At 39.9% G+C, this 18,569-nt stretch overlaps 1 protein-coding gene across 1 annotated transcript; it reads right to left on the bottom strand.

The window, feature by feature from the left end:
- Positions 1-822: 822 nt before the first annotated feature.
- Positions 823-11,321, bottom strand: LOC117763696 (rhombotin-1-like). Its single transcript, XM_034589052.1, has 5 exons — positions 10,877-11,321; positions 9,867-10,080; positions 5,866-5,991; positions 5,425-5,533; positions 823-1,468 (listed from the first exon to the last, which is right to left on the bottom strand). Exons 1-4 carry the CDS (start codon positions 10,896-10,898, stop codon positions 5,428-5,430), a joined length of 468 nt encoding a protein of 155 aa, XP_034444943.1. The 5' UTR covers positions 10,899-11,321; the 3' UTR covers positions 823-1,468; positions 5,425-5,427.
- Between the last annotated feature and the right edge of the window lie 7,248 nt (positions 11,322-18,569).

Raw genomic sequence — 18,569 nt, 5'->3', positions numbered from 1 at the left:
TTAACTTAATGTTAATTGCTAAAACGTAAATCATCTTTATCTGATCATTATCTAACTTCTATAATAGAAAACCAGTTAAAAAATTCAACCTCTGCACCAAATTTAATAGGTTGATATAATTTTGAGACATATTCTTTATTTTTTTCTTAATTATATATGTTTAATTTATTGTAATATTATGTTTTTGTCAAACTTTGTTCAAAACCCCTATCGTTATACATCTATTTATTTATATTTGTTTGTTGTGGGTGGCTGTGGCTGAGGGGTAGAGTGGTTGTCCTCCAACCTGAAGGTCAGCAGTTTGATCCCCAGTCTTCACCATCTGCATGCCGAAGTGTCCTTGGGCAAGATGCTGAACCCTGAATTGCCCCTCATAGAACAACAAAGTGCTGCTAATAGATGCACTGTATGAATGTGTGTGTGAATGTAAAACTGTACTGTAAAGAGCTTTGAGTGGTCATCAAGACTAGAAAAGTGCTATACAAAACCGTTTATGTGTTCTTTGTGTTCTTTTGTTAATTAGTAAAGTTTATTTGAAAAGTTTTATGAAATAAAAAAACAATGAAGCTAATTTATTTTGCAAATCACAAACAACACACTCAATTCATTTGGAAGCTACTGGTGTTTTATTATAATAATAAAACAAAAATCAGGAAGATCAGGGTATAATCCACTCATTATAATCCACTCATTAACTTTTCCAAAGTTTTGGTTCACTGGTCTGTTGTGTTTCTCACTAAATGACGTGAACAGGTCTGTTCCTCTCTATTAAATTATTTCCTCCCTCATGTCAGAGCATAAATAATGACCACACAAACGGAAATTAAAATTCTCTTTTATTATTCATGGCAAAAAAATAACACTTTGAGATCAGAGTGGAAATAAGGCTACAACGGGTTTGAAGTCCCACTCGAGCCTTCAGAGTCGAGAAGTGAAGAGATAAAACAGCTGATCCTCCAGAGTTTGTTGAGCTGAACCAAACTGTTTTTGCAAATATCTTTCAGTTTGATTTGGGTCGTCCTTCGTGCCAGACGGGTGGAGTTCACCACAAAAACACAGCTCAGTGAGAGGAGGCAGAATGATTGGACAATCACTGGGAACTCGGGATTTTCCTCTAATGGATGACTTGGTTGATGCTATGTGTGGCCTGACTGGCTTCACTCCATCCGTCTAGTGTTTCAGCTTTGGAGCAACTGACTCTATTTGCAAATATAAGTTCAGTCTATTTTTGTTGAATGTACAAAAAGGGGGGCAGAACCATTCCAGTCCACATCAAGTGCTCTGGAAAATATCGTCCTCGTAGTTTCATTAATCCATCTGGGTCTGTTTCATCAGAAACATCCGTGTTCAGGCTGGTTACAGTGCAGCTCCATCATAGAGAGTTCAAACATGAGCTGCTGGAAACGTGTCCCATCGGGGGTTTCAGTCTGAAACAGGGAACTACTGTTCACAGTCGTCCTGCTCTGATCTGCAGAGAGAGAAGAAAATAAAAAACAGCTCCAGGTCACTCTGTGTGGTTTTAGACATTCAATAAAATCATTTGTCAATCCACAAACTGTGGTTGAGCAACATAGTTTATTTGTCTTGAAACAAATTGTGGTCAAGATTTGTGAATAAATTGTTGTGTGATTTATTAATTTCTAAAGGTGATAAGATTGTTTTTCTTTATGGAAAAAACACTAAATTTAAATTCTACTCTATTTCAAAGACAAGTCAACAGAATACTCACAGTATTGTATGTTATGCAACAATCTCAGATGGGTCATATATTAGTAGCATGGCAGTATTCTTTATATTTCCTACAATTAACTATCGCGTAATATCCTTCCTCAGGGCCACAAAGCTCTGTTGTTGTCCAAACAGCATGAACACATCAGCGAGCCACAATGAGTGACACGTTCCTTCATCACCCTGATCACACACACTTTGAGTTAATCCCACACCCCCCACCCCAGAAAATACACACAAACACACACAACTCTCTAAACACACACTAATAATACTGCTACAACATTGGCCCAATACTCCCCAATGAAGACACTAATTCCTTCTGTTTGTGGTATGATCTTCTGTAGTTGTTGACCTCTAGCTTACTTTTATCTGTGTTTCCTTGTTTTGGTTTTCATTCTGTGTTTAGATTTGTGTTTCATTCTGTGTTTCCTGTTTTAGTTTGAAATTCTGATCTCCCTCGTTTCTGTTCTCTTTACTTCCTGCCTTTGTGTGTTTCCCTCCAGTTTTGTTGCCTTGATGTGTTTCACCTGTTTGTCCTGTGCCACCTGTCTGTAGTTTGTCATCAGTTCAGTTTGTATTTAAGTCAAGTCCTCAGTTCTCTCTTTGTCGAGTCGTCTGTTTAGTTACGGTCTTAGTCTGGGCCAGTTTTCTCTCAGTTGTTTTTTTTCCTGCCTTGTTTTTTCTTGGACAGTTTGAGTTTATCTTTTTGTTTCCTGCTGGGCCTGCTCCCTGTTTTCTGTTTTTTTTATTGGACCTGCCACCTGCTCTCTACACAAACCCTGGCATATTTATATCTACGTGTCCATGTGTGTGCATGCTGTTGCATACATTGTAGCACAGTATTTATAAGGTATAATTATGTTTCTGCACACTGAGTGAAATGTCATCACTTTTATACAAAAAGAGGCCACAATCAGCACTACTTCCTGTAGTCAAACACTGCAATTAAGAAAATTAGCATATAATTACTATTAATTATTTTTTCCCCCCTGTCTTTTACATTGACCTGTTGTCTATAGTCAGAGTTGGAGTAACTGGCATTGACAGAAAATCCCCAAAGTCGTATTATTTGCTATTATTTTGCAATGTTGGGACTACATTTCTAAAGTAGAGTCCCATTGTAACACACTCATACGGCGAACAAACATCTGACAACAACTCAATACCTAAATTAACAATAAAGGCAACTTAAGCCTCCAGGGTTGGTCACGTCTTAAAGGGACAGTTCACCCATAAATGAAAATAACATGGTGTAAATGACGCCGTTTTGAGTTGAATTTGGATATCAGGGCTTCCAGACAATTGGACGACACCACAGGACCATTAGGAGGCATTTTAGGTTGTTTTCTGTTTTATCACGTCTGAATTACATAAATTGTATTGGATTTGGCTGCAACGCTGGTTAGCCCTGAAACTCCAAAAGTGTTTTGTCTGGGTGAACTATTCCTTTAACATGAATCAGGACTTTTATTTTGAAAAATGAAAAAAATCTCTAAAAGTGGTTTCAGCATGAACCCTGGATGACTTGAAACCAAAAGTAAAAGTGCTGTGTATTTAATGACCTGTAGTTGTACAGTTAGGATTATAATGATTGGTTGTGTTGCTTGTGGCTTCAGGGAATGTTTCAGAACTGGACAAAACCCTAAAACCTTCATAACTGTGGATTCTATGGTATTTGCTGCACTTGCTTTCAAACTTCCTCCAAAATCTTCCCTCACAGTGGAACACTGCTCACACACCCATCAAGAGGCACATAGGAGGAAGCTAGAAACATGTGAATCAGTAAAATCATGTGACACTCTGCCTGGGATGTAATGTTGATGAGCTCATCTTTCTCTAGACAAACAGCTCACCCTCAATAATCCACTATCATTGTGTTGCAACCACAGCAGCACACAGCATATACGTAACAGAAAATATTAACTGCCTTCGGTCTGTTTTGTTAATTCTATTTATTCTGTTCATATTCAAGTTAATAATTTTAATTTGGGTTATTGATTGAAAAGGTTTATATGCTCCAATGGTCCAAAAAAAAAAACACATAACTTTTCTCATACTGTGCAATCCTGCAGCTCCTCTTTTCAGCCTCTGCCTGAAACACTTGGTTTTAGATCCTGTCTCTTTAAGACTCTGTTGTGATTGGTCAACCACTTCCAGCACACATAGGAAATGTTGGCCCCCGCTCTTGCTTTACTTGGTTTTGTTGTTAGACTAGCCACTATGTTTATAATGCTAATATGGAGCACAGTGCTGTCACATGACTTAATAAAAAAAACTATAAAACACACTGGAGGACAGACAAACTGAAAAAGCATCCTGTGTCTCCTTTAATTGCCTCTGGAATGATTTACAGCCTTTCTCTGTAAATCCAACCATTTCTCATCACCAGAGAAAAGAGAGCTATGCCACCACGCAACATTAATAATAATACTTGATCTTCATTTTGGAACAAAAAAAAAACTCATGGAGTTCAGTTTAACTCTGATTCATCATTTCCTCTAAGCAGAGAACTCTCATGACCACAATTTCATTGGAGCAAATATGATAAATGTGGAGTGCCTTTGGAAGGAGTCACTGTCTGATGTTAAGATTAAGAATAATGGTGTATTTGAAGCTCTTCATTGTGTGACGGCTTTTCTGCATTGAAATATGTAATTATTTTCTGGGTTGTGGTTAATTTCTACAGAGTTTCACATGTAGCCTGTGCCTTTGGATCCTTCAGACCCATCAGTCTCTGCAGATGCTGTATGGTCAAATATTGCAGAGATGTAATGTTATACCGAAACGGACTAAGGGTTTGTTCTTTGTGATGAACAGAAAGGGGAAAAACATAATAAGAAATCAGCATGAACTGATCCAAAGCATTAAACATGATGATATTTAGAGTTTCATTGATAGTTCTCCAAGCTACTCAAGGGCTGAAAAATCTCTTAACATGACGCAACCATCTGACAAAGTTTTGCCTTATAAAGTTGTTGCAGTAAATTCACGAGCAGAGAGTTGTTTCTTTACACATCCAGCCAATATGGAGCATTATCATTAATGTGAGGTTATTTTTTTCATTACCTGATGAATCTATGTCCAAAGCTTAACTGTCTTTGTAGCTCGATTTGGTTCTCCACCCACTCCTGACCAACAATCCGGATATAAAGAGGCAAGAGAGTCAGTCCTGTCTTTTAGCTGGTTTACCCAAGTTTAAAAAAACCTGAGTATACCCTCTAATTTGGAGTAAAGGAGGTATAACAGTATCCACCTGCTAAAAAAACTGGTCAACTGGACTTGGTTGAGGTACAACAGTGCTGCTGCTGAGCTAAAGCAGGCTAGCTTCATGCTATGTTTGAAAGTTATGCTATATGTTTCAAATAAAACCTGATACATCAGTTTGAACTATGTGGTTCGCCGAGTTGGCAACAACACAACATGCATTATCAGACATCAATCCATTTTATTAGCTGCCCTAAAACTCACCACATGTATATCATTCATCCGTGCTCAATGTGACGTAATGCAGAGGTTTTCAAAGATAATATGCTACAACGTATCTGGGCAAGGATTCATGTGTGTGCATGTGGTCATATACACGATGAGCTTGGGAGTTCACTTGTATACCTCCCAGATATCAGGGTGCATGGTTTAGTTCAAACTGTCAGAGCAGCTGTCTGGAGCTGTAATTTATCATCATCAGAATATTACCTCTTAGTGAGGCTGCCTCTCAGTGCTGCCATTAAGATGGCCTCCTTCATAGTCCAGCTGGCACAGGATCATGTTGTTCTTGAGGAAAAACTTGTCTCCCACGCAAAATCTGCAGAGAGGAATAAAAATATGGAACTGGGTCTTAGTTCTTGCTGGAGCTGAAGTAAATCATGAGGCCCCAGAGGAGCGTTTCAGGCATATTTTCAGAATACATCCACTGCTATGATAATCAGAAAATTAATCTTGCATGATCACCGCCTGATTAACTGTTCAAGTTATATACAAAGCCCTTAACCCCTTGAGGCTTAAAACTGGGCAGTACATTTCACCATGGTCTGATTACAATGCAGTGGTAATAGTCTCATGATGACCAGTGAGCTCACCAGTACACCTCCGTCGACTGAATTTGATCACCCTGGCTAATTGCTCCCCTAATCTTACCTCTGGCGGCAGAGTTGACAGGCGAAGCAATCTAAATGGTAGACGTTGTCCCTGGCTCTCATCACCATTTCAAAAGCAGGGATCATCTTACTGCAGGCTGCACAGTTCCCCGTCACCCCGAAGAGCCTGCAGACACACAGAGGGCAACAAGCAGACCTGTAGTCACGACACACTCAGACACATTTCACACGGCTGTATAAAGGGTAAAAGAAACTAAGAAATGAAAGAGCCTCAAAAGTAGTTCAACAACTCCCTGAAACTGCTCGTGCCCACTGTATACTACACTGGGCTTCCTACAGATTATTGCTGGCTACTGCTGCTCTGTTACAAACTAACGCAGTACTCACATCTTATTGTACAGACCATAAATACAAGCAGCCATGAAGAAAAAAACATTTGCATCATCCCTGTAATTCCTGAGGAGGAATTTCTGAGCACAATCATGCACATAAAAAGGATGTTAATCTTGAATCAAGCAGCTAATGGCTAATGTCGCCTCAATAGTTTCTTTACATTTGTCTTCATGTGTTAACAAATAGCTGGAGATATTAATGATGTTTATTTAAATACTGATTTTCTTTCACATGATTATCACACTATTGCTAAAGAAGTCAAAGCTTTTTGTATTTTTTTACCATTTTTTACTATGAGACCCATTCATTCTATAAAGTAAATCAAGTTTGAATATGACTGTACAACAATAACATCACTATCATCAAATCATTTGCTGTTTGCCATCTTTGAACATTTCTTAACAACAGATTTTTTTGTTTTGTCCTAAACTAACGACATGCTGTGAATGCAGCATAACTACAATTTCTTCTCTATTTATTCTTAAAAAACTAAACAACACTTATGTCGCTCCTGTATTTACTTAAATAAAGTGAGGGTGCAGAACATTAAATGTAAAATCTTTCATAATCTGGATTTAACTTGGATCACTACTTCAAGATGCCAATTGTTGAAAGAGAAAATGGAGATTCACAGATATGAAAATGTCACGATTTATATGGAACTGCCACTTTGCTTTAAGTACCAGATGAATGTTTTTCTTCTTGCCCCGCAGGACGTTATTCTGACGTTACATGCAGGAATCTGTGAGTTAATTTATCACGCTTTCCTGAAACTAACAATTTATGTGACAGCATTTGAACTTTGTCCTCAACCTACCTGGGAACAAACCCTGCGTTGTTTTTAATACTCGGTGACTCAGAGCTGACCGGCCACAAATTGCTTCACCTCTCATTCACCTCTAAAAGAACGAACAAATGGCTCCCTGAGAGCCTGACACACATGACGGTATAAGTGACCGTCGCCGATTTCCATATTCCATTAGAGGCCAAATAGAAAAAGGAGGCTTGAGATTGAAAAACGACAGAAGGTGGTAGGAAAAGCATCGAGAGTGTGTATCCCACAGCCTCGGACGATAAATGGAAAACGTCATCAAACGAGTGACTAACAACTCGGGAACAAAAGCGACGCCTAATTAACAGAATGTTCTGATCTAACAAGCCTGAGTCCTGAACAGGCACCTGGTGGGTCTTTCCCCCTCCTTAACGAGGCCGCGGAGCTCAATGCTAATTCTCTACTAATGGGCCAATTAAAAGAAATCACATGGTTTTAATCCTGCTCTTCAAAGGCTTTTGGTCTGCAGCCTCACAATGATGAGGAAAACAGGAGGCAATCTAGCCAATTTAACTGTCAAAAGGGGTTTTGGTCTCTTAAGTGCAGCGCGGCTAATGAGAGACTTAACTCCAACCAAATCCAGCTGGATTGTACATGAGACTAACACATGAGTTCAGCAATGTGGCTGAGATATCAGGAGTTCTCCTGCTGACCTGACACCAGACGTCATTACTCCAGGCAAGAAAATGAAGGGTATATAACCCTCAGAGGAGCCGACTGAGCCAGATCTTAGTTTGGATAGAACATAGTGACTTCAAGACTCATGCTCTAAAGATTGTTAAAGTGGAAAGATGTTTAAAATCCAAGTTTATTTAAACCATTCCTCAATATATTGTATATTGCATCACAGTCATGAAAGGTCTGATCTTGAATAGCCTCATGCCAGAGGATTTTAAACATGACATATTAACACAATCTAAAGTATTTATTTATATCTGAAGGGTTGTTAGTGTTTAAAGTGCTTTAAAGTGTGATTGACTTCCAGCCCGTCTGCATGGCAGATAGTTAAACATACTCGACTCGTCAGTGTGTTGCTTCCTTCACTTGGACTTTTGTACTTTTGTACTATTGTAGGCAATAGGTTGAAATTTTGGGAAATATGCTTACTTTTTAATTTATCTGATACCACTGAACATGTGTCTGACACTGCTTACAGCAGGGGATTAGCTTAGTTTAGCACAGAGACTGGAAACCGAGGGAAACAGCTAGCCTGGCTTCATTAAGTCAACCACGAACCATATAACTCACAAATTAACAATTATAAGATGTTTTCATTTAATTAAGTAAGTAAAATTTACTTTTATGGGGTATGATGTGATTCTCTTTCACCACTGGGAGCAGCTGTTACTTGGTCCTGACAAGACATAAATGTGCCTTCTAATGGGGTTGTGTTCAACATGGTCATGTGAGGAGTCCGCACTTGTGGTATTCACCACCTCGAACCTCAGACTTTTCTGAAAGATCAGAATTCACGAGTTGTGACGTGTTTGCTGTTATTTCCAGAAATGCCAAATTTTCATGGGATAAGTTAATTCATTGTAATATATTGTATAGTGTTTTTGTTTCTAATTTTATTACACGTCATAAGGAAAATGTTGATATTACAAATGGCCTCATCTTTGCCTTCTGTCATTATGCCTCTGTATTTTCTGGATTACGTTACTGTTAGCTTGCCCATTTGTTAGCCTCTGTGGCTTCTAGATAACAACAGTGACATCAATATTTGCATCCACGTTGCTGGTGCCTATAGTGGCAGCGTTATCACGGCTTGAAAGCCAAGAGTGTGTACGTGACTTCCTATGTCATAACCAGAAGCTCAATTTGAAGGCAGCAAAGTTATACAACTCTACTACGATACTATTCCTGAACATCCTGAAATTGTTGCGCTTTATTTCCTTACTGAGCGTTCATGTCTGTTTCCTTAGTCGTTGTATTCCAATTTCACCAGTTTCTCACTCTTTTCACTGTAAACTATAAGGAGAAACTTGAGCAATCATCCACCCCACACTGCACTGTTGTGGTTTTGAGTCCTTTAACTGGAAACATGCTGAAACATCTTCTGTTACTGTTCATTAAAACAGCTCAGTTTTAGTCCAGACTGTGTAAACTCACAGTGCACTGTTGCATCAACTCTTCTTCAAGCCAGATCACATTTTAGGAATGTAATAATTGTGTTTTTAATACATGGATGGCCAAAAAACGTGTCCCTGCAGGGGATGAATGATTTTCAAGTACAGAAGAAGCCAGAAAAATGTGTGATTAACATAAGTGCAGATATAACATGTTGACTTAAAACAGACTTTAGTAGCACAACTAAGATGGGTAAAACTCCAAGTGCATTTATTCATTGAGGTGATATTTGGTATTTCTCAGAAACCTGACAATGAGGCCAAGTTCGGGGTAAAAACATCTCTGAACAGTCTATAATATTTGTGATTTTGTACAGTTTAGCTGCCTGCACTGTTTTTGATTGAAAGCTTTATTGTTTAGTGTTGTCATTATACGTGACTTTTTTTTAATTCCCACTGGGCTGTCAATGGGAGGCCTTCATGCAGACTGAAGTTAACATCTCTGTTCCAACAACTTCCTTGATAACCTCCATTATCAAACTACGCTCTTTTACTTGGACCCTGTGTGGATCTATAGTCACAGCAATCTGCTTCAGCAAGCACTTTTCATCTTTTACAGTATTGATCTCACTATTGATTGTACACGGCAAATTCTGCACTCGACCCCTTGATTTGTTTCGAAGCTGCATGTTGCACCCAGTCATTTTCCATATCCTCTTGATGCACCTGTAGAAAGGTTAAGGTTACCTCAGGTAGTCCCTGCGGCAGAGGATGAGGTTGGCCCGGGTGTATAGGGTGGAGCCCATGCGGCCCAGGTGGCAGTCACAGCAGGCACACTTCAGACAGTCTTCATGCCAGTACCTGTCCAGCGCCTGCAGCATGAAGCGGTCTCGGATCTTGCCGTTGCAGCCGGCACAGCCCCTCGGCTTCTCTCTGGACTGGAGGGACACGAGAGACACACCTGGCAGGAGACGTCCAGCAGGTAGTCAGATGAAAACAGACAAAGAGGGATGTGAGAGCTTGGCAACATAATTGAATTTATAAGAACATAAGAGAAGAAGAATATAAAAGGCATAATGTTTTCAATGTTGCAGTAGATGTAAGATAATAAAAGAAACGTTTGATCAATATTAATTATCTAGGCTACAGTTGTGTGTACATACATGTACATACCACATGTCACTACAGTAAATGTTATAGTGCTATCTCATTTAAAATGAACAGTTAGGACACTTTAGATGCAACAATAACTACAAATCCCCTGTCAGAATACGTACTGGTGAGATGTCTCAAACACAGTAAAGGTATGTAAAGGTATGTTTTCAAGTTTCACTCCTCAAACCCCTTCCTTCTGCCTTTCTTTAGAGGTAGGGAAACATACACATATACAGCCAGCAACCACTTTATTAGGTACACCTGTATGGGCTGTAGCAAGTCAACAAATTCAATGATCTTTATTGACATGCTAGTGTGTAAATGAGATGTGTATCACTGTTACTACATGATATGTCCTCTCTATCGACAACTATGAGCTGGGCAGAATCTTAGAAACACCTTTGAGTATATTTACGTAAACTATGGCATCACTGCTGGTCCATAGTTAAATTAACACCTTTATGACAGTGTCACCAAAACTACATATGACTATGGCAAACCACTTATATTAGACTGCGTTACATTGTACAAGTGTACCAAATAAATTGGCCACTGAGTGTTAAGTATTTATGAGTTCAACAGAAATGTATCTTTAAACTCACTCTCCTCCTTGTCCAGCACCATCCCTCTAGAAAACGAGAAGAGTCCAACAGCAGGAGAAAAAACAGACTCCTTCTTCTTCTTCTTCTTCTTCTTTTTCTTCTTCTTCTCCTTCCCAACAAACACTGAGCTTCTTTTCTGCGACTCTCTGTGTGAATCACAAGCAGGAGTCCCTCAAACTCGCAGCACCGCTCCTCATAGTTCTCGAAGAAAACAAGAGAAGAATCAGAGACAGAGTCGCTCTCCGTGCGTAAAAATCATCCATCCAACCGCGGATGGATGAGAAGTGCGTCCCCGGGTTTATCACCTTGTTGTCCTCAGATCAGGAGCAGGCTGCGCTTTATCTCAGCTGATGTCAGTGCATAAGCATTTCTGTATGTGCGCACTCAGGCTGCGGCTGCTCCCCTCAAATGGGAATGAAGCTGCTCTGCTCACACTGGACCTCCACACTGCTCCCTCCTCCTCCTCCTCCTCCTCCTCCTCCTCCTCCTCCTCCTCCTCCTTCTCCTCCTCCTCCTTCTCCTCCTCCTCCTCCTCTCTCTGCAAAAAAACTCCCACAGTCAAACGGCTCTTTCAACGCTGCGTGCTAATTATATAAAGTCATTATGCTCGGATCTGATAGTAAGCGCCTCCTCTCCCTCTCCGAATCAATTATTCAATACACACCAGGACAGCTCGGGCCTGAGGTGTTTTAGAATGAGCTTATTCAACTCCAAGGACACCAATTATCTCCGGGGCGCCCTGTAAAGCTGTGTGTGTGTGTGTGTGTGTGTGTGTGTGTGTGTGTGTGTGTGTGTGTGTGTGTGTGTGTGTGTGTGTGTGTGTGTGTGTGTGTGTGTGTGTGTGGGTGGGTGGGTGGGTGGGTGGGTGTGCGCAGCACCAGATGTACGGCTCCCATTTCCAGGCGCGTGCACGTGCATGCGTGAGTTTGTGTACGTGCGTGTGACATATAGGTATTCAGTGTGTTTTATTTTTACGTAAAAAAGTAATAATAGCCGAGGTGAGGGTGAAAGTACACAGTATTGCAGCACCAGCTTAAAGAGTCTAAAAGGTGTAAGTACTGGTTTTATGAATGAACCATTAATAATGTATGATTGTAAAAGCCTATTGTGATGCATATAACCATGAAACGAAGGATCACAATCCATTTGCTTTCCGATCATTCTGGTTTTTGGAGGAATTCTAGCCACCTGCATGGTATATATACCAAAGAGCCTACAACCCCAACCAGCCACACCATTAACAGTGGTGGCAGGTTTTATGTGTATATTTAGTGTGTGGTCCCTGGGCTGCACACATGAAAAGATTGAAAAGTGAAAGAGGAGAGTATGCTTTTAACCTTGCAAACGCACCCTCTTCCACACAGCTGGTTGTAGTTGACGCAGACTTCAGGTGCTGCTCCATAAACACACCACTATAGCTGGCACCTCAAGGGACTTTGTTCAAGGACACCTCGGCACTGGTAAATGGGAGTAGTGCCATCAGTGCTGTGTTAAATGAGTTACCATATTGTTACCAGATGCGCAAATGGTGCTTGATAATACAGAGGTGCATAAAACCACAAACCAGAGATGCCTTCCATCAGCTTCATTCTGTGTTTCATACTAAATAAACACAAATCCACTGCATGTCGTAGGTACAGTATAGGCTAGTATATTTAACTGTTAACTTGTTTATCTTTTTTTTCCCGCCCAGTCCAGCGATCAGAGCAAACAACCTTCCCCCCATGAAGTGATCTCACCTGCTGGGAGTTCAAGCTCTGTCCCCATCAGCCAAGCTTCGCTCCTGAAGCACTTTGCTTATGAGCCTTGTATTTGCTCATCTCTCCATTCATTGAGTGAATGGGAAGACAGTGAAATTAGCGATAACATAGCAAATTACATGTTTTATATGCTTAGGTCATGGTTCCTCTGAACCCTTTTGTTATCATTTGACCGCTTTGTGATGTCTTGCTTACTGTAAATTATCTGGCAAAGAAAAATAATGGAAAATCTGAGCTTGACAGTTCATTATTGAGCAAGGAAACATCATGATTAAACAGTCACAACCCAAGGTCCACATTTGGGGAGGAGCTCTTGACTGCCCAGCTGTCATGGAAAATAAAAGACTAATTCAGGTAATAGAGGGAAACATGTATCTTAGAGGTAGCCACACGGGTACAACTGCACTATCAGCTTATTAAGGCTGCACTAGAGCACAGTAGTGCTTCAAGTTAAATGCTAACATCAGCATGCTAACATGCTCACAATGGCATACTGTTTATCATGTTCACCTTCTAACTTTATGAGCCCTAAACACAAAGTACAGGCGAGGCTGATGGGAATTCCATTACTTTTGCATGTGTTTAGTCCCAAATTAAACTAGAATGATATTTAATAGAGTGCATACCTCCACTAAGGCCCAACAGTCCCATAATGAAAACACATTTAAACTCACTAGATCCAACTTTTTTTACTAGGATCTGCATCAAAATGTAATTGGGTTCTTTCTTGGGTAATATTACACCCCTTAACAAAATTTCATGGAAAAAGATTTCATAGTTTTTGTGTAATCCTAAGAAACAACAGTTGAAATGTGAGTGACATCCTAAGTTTTACATTTGGAAAATAAATGAATGAATGCAAATGGTGGAAAGTTGGTTCTAAGTCAGAATAACACTGGTTTTCTCTTTCTGCTCAGAAAAGAAACAGAGTGGTTGCAGCCACAAATTGCAGTGGTCTTCCAGTAGCCCTGTTCCCTCCTCTAAATTCAGCTGTTACTGTATGAAATGTGCTCCCTGTGACCAGGCCTCTTGTGGCTTTATGTCTGACAAACAGCCCTTCCACAAAACATCTTCTAAATTTGTCCCTGCCCTTTTCACACGGAGGACATGGCGGCCAGGCGAGCCGCAGCAGATGGCCAAAAAGGCTTCCTATTTTCACAGGCTGCTAATTAGAGCCCTAACAACAGCTCACCTTTAATGTCAGCCACAGACTGCTTTTAGCACAATTAGCCTAATGGGGGCTGAGCCTGTGAATAGTCTGCAATGTTTAGTGCGGGCCAGCCGTTGCATGGGAGTTGATGTATGTCAAAATAAAGGACAGGAGGGGTCTAATGCACTGCGGAGCCATCCATCACCACAGCCCATGGAGGACCAGACTGTAACCATGATTACCCAGAGATATTATTTAATTAGATGCATTAATAATTGAACTAATTAGCTCCCAAGTGTCTTGCGAATGAAGAGGGAACCTGGAGCTTCACTTGCACCTCATCAGCTGATTAATTAGTCTGTTGATCGTTAGCTGTCTTGACGGCCTACATGCGATCGGATGAGAGGGCGGATAATGAGGGAATAGTCGGTCGATGGTGCTGGTTAATTAGTGTGACCTGATCCAGAGGCCATGTTAGAACAGTTGTTTATGCCACAACTTTTAATGAGGAGGATTTAGGGCCGGATGATCTATTTGAAAGCAGGCTGCCGTGTTGTTTATAGACCGGGCTCAGTACTGGCCTTGAAAACCCCCCAATGAAAAATCATTATATTGCTCCAATAATCTATCTACTGGGACCAATAATGTGTCCTTGGAGCTCAATATCAACTTTAAATAATGACCTTACCACACTTTGTACTTTTTTTATTCCCAAAGCTGCAGTGTAGTGACAAGCTCTATGAGTTTAAGGACCATTTAGATTTCATCTATGGTTTTATAATATTCTTATGAGGCCTTGCAGTGTCTGGTAGGTCTAATACGTATATCACTTTACAGCTACTTTTATTTTTATAGCTGCTTCTATCTTCAGTGTGTCTATAATATTCAGGACTTATAGTGTAGTGGTTCTGCTCCATGTCATGGATCTACCATTTAAGCTTTGTAGTGTTTTTTCTTATTATTTTTCTTAAGATGTTTATACACAGAACTGTATTATAATTGGTTCACTGGTAATTCATACAGTTTTGCCTCCAGGACAATAGTATAATTTATAGTGACCCATAGCTGCTTTACTTTATGGCATCTCTCCTAATACTATTATATCACTAGAACTTATAATACATAATTGCAATTTGAATTCTAGTTGATTGATTATGATTTACTAGTTTGATTATTATTGATTAGTTTGATCATGATAACTGATAGGATTGTTGGTTAATCAAAAGAGGAAATCTGAAGACATTAACTTTAAACTTTCAAATATATTGATTTGAACTTTTTGATTCATGAATATAAATTATTGATTGATTTGAGAAGAAAATAATATTTATAATTTATGATCATAATAATTAGTTTCAGGCACACATGCATTTTTCAACATGGACCTGCAGTCTTTAAATTAAATTGTTGTTACTTTATGGATTCGTTATGATGTTTCCCTTTATGACGTGCTCATGGTTTTTCCATAACATTTAAGTGTATAACTTAACAGATGCATCACGTACACAGATCAGACTCTACATTATGACATTATGACTCTAAATGGTTTTAATGTTGCTTTGAATCAAGAGACAGTCTCCATATGTAAAGTATTACCAAGCAAACTGACACATCAAACTGCTTTCACATGTGAGTCTGTGTAAAAGAGTGAGGCAGAAGGATGCCACTGGCTGAGATCATCACATAAGGTTTTGTTGTTTTTGTAGTTAAGGATATATACGATTAAGCAGAATGTTTATGGCTTTCAGTTTAGGCTAAGTCGTTTCATAAATGTACATCTGAATCAGAAAGATGCCTCTAAAGAGTTTGTCTGAACCATTTTAGAGCAGAGTATCTACTGTAAACACAGTCAACAAGGTTACAAGTCTGTTTTGATGATTTCCTGTCATCATCATTTACCTCAACATCTGCTGTGGCTTTACAGGCACCAAGAGGCTGTTCTGGATTCACAATACACAAAAAGAAAGAAGAAGAAACTAAAGTTAAACCTCAGCTGTAATCCAATAAAGACACCCACACCATTTTCTGACCATTGGCTTTAAAATGTGGGATCTCAGTTGAGTCTGTAGAAAAATTGTTTTGTACCAGAAGAAAGACATTTTATTTCATTCGCTGATGAGCTTTGTTCAAAGTTTGAAAAGGAAACTTAGAGCGTTGAATAGTTTAATAGTGCTGTGACTCTGCCTCAGTTGTGAATTTACGAGACACTTATTGTGTTATTTCCCAGCAAGTAAATCAAACCAAACCTGAACTTTAAAATGACCACCTTAAACACACACATACAGCATCTTACACTAAAGAGGGGTGACGTGGTTAAAATGTAATTAGCCTGGGCCTTTTGAAACTGATGAATACAACTTTAACAGGTTTGACAAATATAAGTCGATTCTTCTGTGAGTAGATTGTTGAATCATTAAGCTTGGAAACAGAAATACTCATTACAGTCAGAGCTTTTTTTCTTTGAGATTTGCCAGTGCCAGTGAGCCAGGCTGCACAGTATCAGGATTCTGACGTACAGAGCCCAGTTTGAATAGACTGGAAAGTTCATCCAACAATAACAAAGACATCATTAGTTCAAAGTTCTGTGACAACTAATTACACAGCCATATGCACAAAGAGGCCTAAATGATTTAAGTATTAGTTTGATGCCACACACTGACACTAGTTTGTGACACTAGTTTATCTTCCTTGTTGGGACAAAAATCAAGTGCCTATAATTTAAATGAAAAAATTTAAGATGAGGACGATTAAATGTTAGGTTTAGTTTAGGGTAAGGGAAGTTTAACTATGGTTAGAGTCTCAAGGAAATCAATGTCAGTCAATGGAGATATGATGGTGTGTGTGTGTGTGTGTGTGTGTGTGTGTGTGTGTGTGTGTGTGTGTGTGTGTGTGTGCGTGTGCGTGTGATAGTGTGTCTGAGTTTGTTAAACACTGAAGTGGTATGGTTTAATGATTGGTCATGTTCATGGTGAGGAGGCCACAGACAAAGGCTCTTTTAAATGTTTCTTTCAGGACAGGAAGAGGATTTCAACAACTCTATCTTTAAATTTGACCATTTTTATTGAATCATCATTTTTCTTATTCACTGTGATAAAGTAACACCAATGCTCTGATTCAGCAGCTGAGACCAGAGCTTCAGAAAGCCTCCCTGTGAAATCCAGTGCTTAATCAGATTCACCTTATCCGCACAGTTTTGGCAGCATTACTGCAAGAAGACACCAACATTTCCCGAATGAGCTCAGAGCAGCTCATTCAGAGCACTGCACCATATTTGGGGTGACGGGAGGCTGCAAGACACACAAACAATTCATATGAATCTTTTCACAATACATGAATAGAAAGACCATATCTGCTGGACAGGAGGCCAGTGCAGCGAGGCCAGATTTAAACCAGAAGGAATGACACCAAATGTGACTCAGCTACACTCAGACGTGTTCTGTCTGGTTTTCACTTTTCTCAGAGGATGCATCTCATTTTTCACAGGAGGTGGAAATGTCTCAGTTTAGAAACAAACGTATGTGTACAATGCATACGTCCAGCAAGCAATCACTGTGTGCACTCATGCAGCATAACCACAGTACACCATAAAAAATGTCCCCTTGACCCAGAATACAAGCTGGTGTTCAGACTGACTTGACTTGGTGTTATAGAGGGAAAGTACATGTTCCAGTTTGGATAATTACACTTATATTTCAGCCCAATTGGAGGCAAACTATTATCTTAAGATACTGGTACATTTATTTTTAAGGAATATGTTTGCAGTGTAGATTAAACAACTTTAACTAGTGCTTCCGTGTGCAGTCGTGGTTGGAGCCACAGAGAAGGAGGCCGAGCACCATCTGAAGTTGCAGATTCCTCGTCCGACATGGATCCATTTCTGCGGAGGTTCAAGTCTCTGGAAGACGCCCAATCCCCTGTCAGTCTGACTAAACTGCAGAGTTTTAGATTGGAACGGGGATGTGCTCACCAGCTGTGAGATTAAGGGGAACTGATCGATGGCCTTCCTGATTGGCTCTCGCCGCGTCCCAGCAGCATCCAATCCCCTCGGTTCGGATGGTTGTCCTCGGCCGAGCCAAAACCAATTCTTCCTCTGCACAGGGGCCAAATAAGATCAGTGACCTGAAGCCACGAGGCCACGCTGGTGGGTTCCATCTCCATCAGTCTGCTTTCCTCATCTCTCAGGAACGATTGAGACAGAAAGATGAGAGGAGGGGATTGAGAGATGAGTTGATATGAAGAGGATTTTTCACCATCGCAGATTTACATTTTCTTTGTTTTCTTTAATATGAGTTTTGCTGACATCTCTGTTATTAAAGGCCGATGCCAGGAGCTTTTCTGCACCGCTCTCCTCAGAAATGACCTGTCAGTTAAACTCAGTAAGTGTGTGGCACTGTGATGTCTTCTTCCTGAGATTTCCTGCTCAGTCTCTGTAGCTGGAGCTCTTTTTCTTTTTCTCTTCAGCCAGGCTTCTGCCAGCTAGTATATTTTTTCTGTTCAAAGCTAAATCTGTTGCTTCTGCTGATAAAATGAATTGCATGCAAAAAAAGTGAAACATTTCATGAAGAAATGCATCTCGGAAAATGTCATGGATCATAGGTTTCAAGACTAAAAAGTCTGGATAACTCAACAAGAAAAATACCTGCAAGATAAAACTGCACAGTACAGGATGCCTGTGTGTTTAAAGGTCCAGTGTGTAAGATTCAGGTGAATATTATTGAATATTGAATATGAAATAATCCTAGTGATGTTTTCAGCAGTGTGTTTCATCTAAATTGTACAAATT

The sequence above is a fragment of the Hippoglossus hippoglossus genome, chromosome 6, assembly GCF_009819705.1.
Source record: "Hippoglossus hippoglossus isolate fHipHip1 chromosome 6, fHipHip1.pri, whole genome shotgun sequence".
In the NCBI taxonomy this organism is placed as follows: Eukaryota; Metazoa; Chordata; class Actinopteri; order Pleuronectiformes; family Pleuronectidae; genus Hippoglossus; species Hippoglossus hippoglossus.
Note: the sequence above shows the minus strand (reverse complement) of the source record. Positions and strands in the feature narration are given on the sequence as shown.

What these genes read in the sequence shown, in the direction of transcription:
- LOC117763696 (XM_034589052.1), bottom strand. Translation starts at nt 10,898, where the DNA reads ATGGTGCTGGACAAGGAGGAGA. An exon ending in GGTGCTGGACAAGGAGGAGA is followed by an intron (nt 10,081 to 10,876) that starts GTGAGTTTAAAG and finishes GTCTCCTGCCAG; the next exon opens with GTGTGTCTCTCGTGTCCCTC. An exon ending in TGCCGCAGGGACTACCTGAG is followed by an intron (nt 5,992 to 9,866) that starts GTAACCTTAACC and finishes GTGTGTCTGCAG; the next exon opens with GCTCTTCGGGGTGACGGGGA.